Below are 9,532 nucleotides of genomic sequence, written 5' to 3'. Positions count from 1 at the left end.
AGAAAGAAACAAATAAATTCCAATTTGTGGAACCCAGCCAACCCAACCCAAACCTCCTAAGAAGGTTCATGTGTGTTGGGTTGCCAATTTTCTTGGGTGCCAATTGGTTTGAAAAACTCCAACCCAAGTCTATTGGGTTCAGGTTGGTCAATGAATTGAAGTCCAACTTGACCAACCCACCTGATGCCCACCTCGAAAAGAGGTTATTACTTAATAAAGATATAATATATAACTTTTTACTTATATGTATGGTTGGCATAATCATCCTCACCTTACGTAATCATCCTCATTCGTAAGGTGAAGTAGAAAAAGGCAAGAAGGAACACCCCAAGTTCCTCAAAGATGTCTCAATGATATGGGAACTTACATTATCTGTATGGTTGGCATCTTCTGCATAATATGAAAGCACGCCATGTAAACATGCACAAAGAAAACAAAAATGTCAGTCACACACAGATATATGTTGAACGCTTGAAGCAAGGAAAGACGGTACGATTAACATGCCTAAGATACTCGCATGGTTGTATGATCACAGAAGGAAAAAAAGGAAGCTCATCATGTACGGGTTTGTAGGATAGAGTTAGTCTTGAAAATGACATAGATGGCATTGAGGTTGCCAACAAAGTTCAAAACGCATATAGCTTTACACATCACTCCTCCTGCTCCGGCTCCCTCCCGACCTCCAGCCCCCCTCTCTCCGTCATACTCGTAACGTAAGTGAAACAACATTAACTTATTCGAATGATATCCACAACGACAAAAACAACTCAAAACATACACTTTGAAGATCACTTCACTGATCAATTGCAAAGATGTTCATAGATAATGACGAAAAAGCCTTATGCATGCCACAGTGGATTTTGGATTCTTGACTGTTAGTCATTTCCGTGAAGGTATATACTAGACAACAACAACAAAGCCTCATCCCACTAAGTGAGATTGTATGAATTTTAAAACGTCACTACGCTCAGTTATACACTAGATGATTGATGAAAAAGTATTCAGCCGAAACTTACATGACATACTCCCATACTACAAGTCACATTGGCATACTCTTCCAACATCAGCACGTTTAACGAGTTTGTGACGAGCTGAACTAACATCAACCAATAGAATGGCAATCTGCAGAAAATAAACTCGGGTTTAGAATTTATTCTGCATCGCAGAGTTGTAAGCCGGCGAGAATAGTAACATATAATGATTACCCCCCAGTCAAGATTCTAAAAGTCGCTAGGCGCTAGTCGGGCGGTGGGCTGGGGCCTAGCGCCTAGGCGGCTAGGCGGGGCCTAGGCGGGAGCCTAGACGGACTAGGCGGATTTAAGTAAATCTATCATATTTCAGGTAAATAAGTGTCTGCTTCTACTTGAAATATATATAATTTCATCATAAACTACAAAATAGAATGCATATATATCATGAAGTATTGGAACATAATGAAAACATGTGAAATAAAGATATAATGTTTGTTCATTCAAGTATGCAACAAGTCTCTTACAATTTATTGGAAAAAAACAAAATGCAAAATGAAAGTTATGTATTTTCTGTCTAAGTGAGTTGCAACCTAGGCGGGTCTAGGCGGGTGCCTAGGTGGTCTAGGCGGTGGGCTGGGGCCTAGACATTAATCGGGGCGGTGGGCTGGGGCCTAGGCATTAATCGGGACGGTGGACTGGGGCCTAGCGCCTAGGCGAGGATTTTTAGAACAGTGCCCAGTACATAGGAATCGCAAATATGCATGTACATATGTATGTATTTAGTGTTAACGTGAATGCCTACGTATTTAGTATTAACCTGAATCCCTGACAAATCTCACTTTGCTTTGAAATATTATTTTGATTATCTCTGTATATAAATATACACAAATGAGATTGAAAAATTTTCAATTTGGGGGTTCACTATAAAGAAGTACATAGGATTAATTTTTTATGATGGTTTGTTTCTCAATGAATTAGAATACCACCACCAACAATTAACGAGTCAAATTCCTGAAAATCAGGAGTTGAATTCTTAATGTTGTGTGGCCGATTTGTGTTTTCATTGACATATGATTAGTGAAAACACAAGTAATATAAGTAATCCGAATCCAACCTTTAACTTTGATTACTATCACAAATAATAATACCGTACAACCATAAACTTCATACCCACTCTAATCTTGTCCCTAGACTATCTTTTATTAAAGTCCAAGCTTTATTTATTTATTTTTTTCATATAAACGGTAACGAGTGAAGTAGGTTTAAATGCATAAGCAAATCTTCTTAACTGCTCGAACCACAAGCCGTGCTTGGCCTTATTCTATTTACAAAATTTTTTGAAGCAATAAAGACCAATAGCACACTACTCAAATTGTGGATATATAATACTACTAACTTATTGAATGGTGTAGCAAAATGTAATGTTACTGCAAGCAATACAAATTGGAAAACAAGATAGGAATGCAGGATACAAATGCAAAGATAACTCAAAATTGTGAATGAACACCAAGAGATTATAGATACTCTTCTAAAAATAATCCATAATACATAATCATGTGGTCTCTCACTGCTCAAGAACATGTCCCAAAAACTTCAGCTATGTAGGGCTTCTCAAGCTCTCAACAATTTTCGAAATGGCCGAAAATGTCCCGAACGCGGATGATACAACGCCTACCATTATAATTATAATACAAAGTGTTCCCTGGAAATAGCAGAAAAATGCAGATAAGAAACCATTGAAGCTCCAAGTGTATAACCTTGTAATAATTAAAGCATTGAAATTGCTCTCTTCTATCTAACAATGCGTTTGTGTTTCGAGTCTACAAATTCTTGAAAACTGAATGCTAAAAAGCTTGCGTAACACTGACGTACCTGAAATCGAGTTATGCGTCCCCTCAAGATGCTCAGATAACAAGCACATGGAAGTATCAATGTCTGCAAGTAATATATTTGTCAGTGTAGTATATATAAATAGCTGCTTAACTCATAAATGGATTAGAAATTTTGGAATATATGTCCTGCAATTAAGTGCAAAGTTACTACCACAAGAATAGAAGAAGAAATAGAGAGCAAAGGTAAACTTACTACAAGCATTGTAAATAAAGATCCAATCAGCGACATCACGAGACCTGCAATAGTTTAAGGTAAGTTCGTAATACTTTTAACCAACACAACATGACAATCAAATGGTTTTCCAAAGACATAAGTAAGCACGGAAACACAGCTTCCAGGAAATATGAATATAAAGTGGGAAAGGCAAAGAAAAGAAGTTCAAGGCAGACTTACCAAAGAAGGGGATGCAGAGACCGACAACCAGGGTAGAGACAACCAGTGCCGTTCTAATTAAGATTGCGTATACGTGAGACTTGTTTGATGGTACCAGCTCCTCCAGACTCATTGCAACGGGAGATATAGTTAACGCATATGTGGGTCTAATTAAGGAGAGACAAGTAAGTCTTTTCTCGTCATTTATTATTTTGTTTTGTGTGTGTATGTGTGTATGTGTGTAGATGTTGAGCAACAAAAGAAAAAATATATGCATATGTGGTTCTAGTTACTGTTCTTTCCGATGTTTTTCCGAAGACAAAATAAAATTCGAGATTGCATGCATTGTGTGCGCTTGTGTGATATATGTTTGTGTTTGTGCATAAGATGACATTCATTATCTGCATAATTTGCAGTAAAGGATATTTTGTAAAGGGGTTGACCACCTGTAAAATAAACCAGTAATAGTATTAGCAATCAGTTATAGTCTCTAATTAATGATCAAAGGAAAGCCTCGCAACATGCATATAGAACACAAGGTTATTGTTTGAGGTTACGAAATCTATAATGAAATCTTTGATGAGCATACCGTAGTCCATAGAGCAATCTTGGTCGCAACTAAATCGTGAGGCATGTTGAGAGTGAACTGCGACTGTGTTAATTCTCCAAACATCGTGTAACCCATGACAGCAACTCCACCGTACATTAAAGTGCAAATACAAAAACTACATGGATAACAAATCCAAGTGAAACAATGAGTTCAGAAGTTGCAATTTATTCACAGACAATAAGACTTGACGAAAAATTGACAAAAGCAAAAGGCAGAAAACTTTTTTAAGAAACTATTTTAGTAAATTAGATGAAAAGAATGGTTCAGCATCTTTAGCTTACCAGGTTAAGAGGATTGCAGGGTATTGGCTTCGGTTTTCCAATGAAGTATAAATGTTTGGGAAAACAGCATGTCCTGAGTAGCAGTAACCGTAGAGACCCATAGCAACAGGAAGGGTTGCAAGGTTCAGTGGTGTTCCTTTGCTCTCAAAGCCAACTCCATCTACTAGACCAACCCAAAGGAGGCAAAGGACGACCAAGATCGATGCAATGACTCCACCCGCTGGAAGCAAAACAAGTAAAATGTAAGAGTTTCTCCAAAGAACAGCATGCATTTAGTTAATGCATTCTTATTCCGATCGAACAGATTTTCTAGCTTCATCAATAACATGGACAAAGCAAATTCATTTCAGACAATTAGATATATAAGATACATTATATTCAACTTTCCAAACTCACCTGAGATATAGCTAAGAACGCTGAGGTCTCGAAGCCATACAGTAGGAAGAACAGCAAGGGTGGTCACAATCGCAAACAAAAGGTGAGCATCTAACACGAATCCGCCCAAACTTAGTTGCGCATTTGGAAATAGTGAAGACAAGTTATCACTCTCCAAAATTATATATTCTATGCAACAAGCCTGCAGGTAGAGCAGTTTAAAGTAGGTGATCTATGTGCTTAAAAAGATATAAGTAACACTCAATATGTCAAGGCAACGCCTATGATGAGCATATTTTTGATTCAGTGTCTCAGAGCAGCATGACAATGTGATGATGGATATATGAGCAAAAGAATCCGTTCCACTAGAGAAATCGATCATTTGGCTACACAGTCATTTAAGCTTGGCTCTAAGTTCCTAACAAAAGAAAATTCTTTTTCTGTCCAACAATAGCTAGTCTGTTCACTGCCTGCATTCCAAATTCTAATTCACAAAGTCTGAAGCCCCCAAAAGCTAAGAACCTCAATCAAATATGGATCTCAAAGAAACCTTAAGTGCAGTTTAAAAAGATGTTATGAGGAGGAGCTACGTGTTATGGCCCTATATCCCACACGTCTCTATATCAATCGTTGTGATAAGTTACGCCAGGAGTGTGATAGAGACATGGGAGAAATACCCCGAGATAGGTAAGTTTTCAATGATGTGCTCAAGAGCCGATTTTCACACACCTTTTTTAGTCTCTTATAAACCCCTCTTTATTCCTCGCTATCAAGTTGAATAAATTAAACGAAAACAATAGTCTGGATTAAACAAGGGTGTGTAGGAGGACAATTAGTTCCCTTTTGGTAAGTGAGCACCATGACAAGAACCACCTGCCTCTTGTCTATTTTCAGTTTTTCTTGAGTACCTACTGGCACTCAAGTGCAGACATATAATTTCACTGTTGATCTAACAGTCCTGGGTCGATTAATTTAAGTAATTGAGTTTCAAATATGTATCGACATTGAATGCTTACAGATACTCATAAAAGTTGCTTTGTTTTAGTAAGTTCACTCAATGACTAGTCAAAAAACACATCCAAATGTGGACCCAATTTATATAAGAGGCTCACTATATCAGATCTAGATGTGGGACAAGGAATTTAACGGTTGTCCCCACTGGGACCCAGCTTCTTGTTCCTTTCTAATCACTCCGTGGATGTGTTCCATTTCAAACAATACAGTCATAGATATGGGTAAATACTCACTCAGTCAAGCCAGCTGTACTTACATATAATTCCACGTACAGTATTATCTGCGCCCACAAAAACAAAAACAAAAACAATTCACTTAGACGACAACAATTGCAGCCATTCAATTCAAATCTGTAAATTCACTTTGTAATTTAATGTCTTGTTTTCTTCTATGATTCCTGCTTTTAGATAGGGTTCGATCATACAAGTCGGTCTCGCCTTTATTGAAGATGTGATACATAATCCGGTGGTCGTGTTTAAATATGGTACATATACTATAACTGTAAGCAAGCTTACCGAGATGGCGATTCTGCCTCCAGTACCAAATGCAGCTTGGCCAATATCTGGGTAAGTCTCAAGCCCAGGTTGGCTATCCAAGCAGTAACGCAGGAGCAATCCTGTGTAGAATGAAAGCACTGCAAAAATAAGTAACACGAAGAGCCCAAGCCATCCCCCTTCTTTGACCGCGTATGGTGTCGAAAGGATCCCAACCCCGCAAAGAACGTTAATTCCTGAATAATGTAAAATGGTCAGTCAATGCTGATCGATCTTCAAATTACGTCACATGTTCACTTTCAAAGTTTAACAAGTTATCCAAACTATAGCTTTAAATTGAAAACTACACAAGCCAAACAAGTTAATCGGTGCCCATATTTTGTAACTTATTTAGTGGATCTTTTCATGTGCAGTAGGGCCAAATTGTAAGCAACCACATTAGCTCATGTGAAATAAATACTGGGTTTGCTTGTTTGGATGCCCATAATTTGAAGATATTAATAGGATATGGACAAAGCAATGAGGCAATCTGCAGACACGTTATATTATATTCCTCAGATTTGAAGAAATTTGGTACCTATATTTTATTCCTCAGATTTGAACAAACTAAAAAATCAGTGTAAAAAGAGAACTCTGAACTTGACAGATAGCTTCTACTCTATCCCGGTGTATATCCCCGTGTTGTTCTTCCGAGATGTGTGCTATAGGAACACCGCGGTATACACCCAGGGATGAGAATAAGAGTCAGACCGACTACTGAGTTGAAATGCAAGGATATGCCAGCATATTTTCAACAATACATGACATATAGTGAAGCTCAAGACGTTGTAACTTTAAATTGTGAAAACTAACAAATTTCAAAGGATTTGTATTTACGACACACGAAAAGGTCTAGTTATATATTAGACATCCTTGAACGCAATAAATAGTATGATATCTTTTGAAAGTACTCAAATTTGATGCATCGTCGATAGAGATTTAATTGATGACCAAGAAACAATTCCTAGACTTAAAACAGCATTATGGCAAGTATAACCTGCAGATGAAGGTGAACATAAAATGTTCATACTTACCATTGATCACGGCTTGTGCAAATGAGCTGTGGCGAGGCATCGGATGATGGTCATGAGTAACCCTGGATGCTTTCTCATCTTTTCTAACCGATGACCTCCTTGGCAGAGGAGGAAGCAGAGAATGAGAACTGCGCCTCTGCTGCTGGTGTTGTTGCTCATCTGCGACCGTTGGTAATGGTTTTGACAAGAAAGGTAATGTTTCGGGAGTGTACCTTCTTGTTAGGGATGAGGAAAGAAATGAACTTCCTAGTCTTGACAATGAAGGAGTGCCCAGAAACCCAATACTAGGGGATGGAACACTACCATAGAGATCAATGGATTGCCTGAAAAACCAATTGCAAGACAGTAAGTTTTAATTCAGAAGTCGGAACTAAAGATTGAAGAATCACAAGAATAAGAGAATCAAATAAATTATTATCACCCGTCTAATTTGTCAATAAACTTCTCTAGAGACAATTCAAAATCAACGAGCAAGTCACTAAATCAAATCTCTCCCTTTTGGTTCAGCAAGTATAAAAGAAAGGATGCAAAGAGAAACAATGAACAAGTACTTTTCAAGCCTGCATTACCGTCTAACAATCCAAAACCAATGTGTTCTTTTGGCTTAACAAATTGAAATGTTACAAGCAGCCAAATATTGATTTGTTTTTCTTCGTTTAAATTTTTGTTTCTGCATATCTGTAAACCACCACTGCAATAGTAACATGTTTTGATTATTATTCTCAGTAAGTAAACTTTCTCACAAATCCACCAAATTTTTCCATTCATGTTTTGATTCCCAGCAGAAACTCACCTATAGAAATAGATTTTTTTATTTTTTTGCTACATATTACAGTGGTAAAAATTCTAATTGAACAATAAAGAAATCATGGTAAATTATATGGGGGAGAGAGGGAACCTGTAACTTTGAGGCCATTGATTGTTGTGAGAACTGGGATTATTCGGCTGCCGATTCTCAGTTAAAGATTCGGCAGAAGAATCCGATTCGCCTCCGTCTTCAATGCTCTTATTGAATTCCTTTTCCTCATCATCTTCTTCCTCACTCTCAATGTAAAAACTCCGATCGGAAACCGAATTATTCATCTTCTTCTTCAAATCCTCCTCTGCCAATCGCCCTTCTGCAGAAAACTCCCAAAGAAATCTATGAAAAATTGTAATTAGGTAAAAGGGTTTGCAAAATTCAACTGACGCAGTTGAGAAAACCAGTGAAAAATCATGAATACAATCAGAACAAAAGTAGGCTCAAGCCACATTTTTCTCCTTTGTTTGATGCTTGGGGCAGAGAGTTAGTGGTTTTCCTTGTATGGAATTAACAGAACGTGAAAAGTGTTCGAAAAAACAGAAAATTATTTATTTTCCAGCTAATTTAACGTATATGATAGTAACAACTATCCAAAATTTCATCAAAATAAATAAGACCTAAAAAAGAAAATAATACAAATTAATTTGGTAGAGACATAATGATACACGGATTCAGCAGAAAGTTTAGCCTACGGTTTGATGTTTTCAAAGAGGAGCTTGCATGTTCCATGTTAAACTCTGTTTGGTTTCCGAGAAAATAAAAGAAACGAAAAAAAAGGCTGAGTAAACTCCGGAATCAATGATTCCTAAATCATCTTAGACTACACAAAAAAACCAATTCAGTTAAGCTCGGATACTGTAAGAAAAAACAAATTTGAGAAAAATACAAGAAGAAGGGACATCAGAAAATGTGACCCGAAAAATTTCTTTTCTTTAGTCTAATTTTCCACCTCGGTTTTCTCGGCAACCATACAGGGAGTGTAACAGAATACATATAAATTCTCTCTCTGGTAATAAATACCAGGAGAAATTAATGAAGGAGAGCTCTCTAAAGGCTAGAAGTGGCATGGTATTACAGGAGCTCCAGAACTTGAAAGAGTGGACAGGAAGTAAAGAAAAGTGAACCTCTTTTTCTTGGATTTTCTTGCTTTTTGTTTCCCGGGAATCGAAAAGGAGTTTTGGGTTTTTCTGGGATTCAAGAATATGTAAAAGATCGAGACTGCCAAAGCAGAAAATTTCGAAAAGGCTCTGGCTTTTTTTCCAGAAGATGCCCCCAGCGAGAACGAGAAACAGGGTGAGAGAAGATGCCTGCGGGCCACTGTATGCACTTGGAAATATGTACTTACATATAAAGGTAATGTTCTGTGAACGTGAACAGTTCAGAGATGATTGGCAATTTTATCCTTCTCGGCGTTCTCGCAGGTAAAATCTGTGGTGAATTAATTTGGAGAATTTTTAACTTTAAGATTGAAATTTAAATAATCCTTTGATGTGTTCTTAATTCAAAATAATTAATGTGCATTTTATTTAATATCTCTCGTTAAATATTTAAATTTATTAATATACAAATTTTAATTTATTTTTTGACCAAAAAAGAATTTTTTAATTTATTAATTTTATTTAACATTCTTCAAACTTGAAAAACTCA

At 37.0% G+C, this 9,532-nt stretch overlaps 1 protein-coding gene across 3 annotated transcripts; it reads right to left on the bottom strand.

Moving 5' to 3' along the window:
- Positions 1–2,343: 2,343 nt before the first annotated feature.
- LOC103428625 (amino acid transporter AVT1C) lies at positions 2,344–9,216 on the bottom strand. 3 transcript variants are annotated; one of them, XM_029105813.2, is made up of 13 exons: positions 9,010–9,216; positions 7,982–8,224; positions 7,084–7,406; positions 6,032–6,246; positions 5,773–5,796; positions 4,524–4,704; positions 4,128–4,347; positions 3,826–3,961; positions 3,663–3,682; positions 3,258–3,397; positions 3,057–3,100; positions 2,844–2,906; positions 2,344–2,673 (listed from the first exon to the last, which is right to left on the bottom strand). In XM_029105813.2, the coding sequence occupies exons 2-13, from the start codon at positions 8,164–8,166 to the stop codon at positions 2,569–2,571; spliced, it is 1,656 nt and encodes a 551-aa protein (XP_028961646.2). In that variant the 5' UTR covers positions 8,167–8,224; positions 9,010–9,216; the 3' UTR covers positions 2,344–2,568. The 3 variants fall into 3 exon arrangements, with proteins under 3 accessions (XP_028961646.2, XP_028961645.2, XP_070680948.1); XM_029105812.2 differs by having other exon boundaries at positions 7,982–8,201; positions 9,010–9,206; XM_070824847.1 differs by lacking the exon at positions 9,010–9,216 and adding an exon at positions 8,835–8,994 and having other exon boundaries at positions 7,982–8,201.
- Between the last annotated feature and the right edge of the window lie 316 nt (positions 9,217–9,532).

This window comes from Malus domestica, chromosome 07, assembly GCF_042453785.1.
Source record: "Malus domestica chromosome 07, GDT2T_hap1".
Lineage (NCBI taxonomy): Eukaryota > Viridiplantae > Streptophyta > Magnoliopsida > Rosales > Rosaceae > Malus > Malus domestica.
The sequence above is the reverse complement of the archived record's forward strand: the minus strand, read 5'-3'. Positions and strand labels throughout refer to the sequence as shown.

Coding starts and splice junctions, on each gene's coding strand:
- LOC103428625 (XM_070824847.1), bottom strand. CDS start 8,952: ATGCCACTTCTAGCCTTTAGAGAGCTCTCCTTCATTAATTTCTCCTGG. Junction 3,398..3,662: donor GTGGTCAACCCCTTTACAAA/ATATCCTTTACT, acceptor AATTAGACCCAC/ATATGCGTTAACTATATCTC. Junction 2,674..2,843: donor GACGCATAACTCGATTTCAG/GTACGTCAGTGT, acceptor TGCTATTTCCAG/GGAACACTTTGTATTATAAT.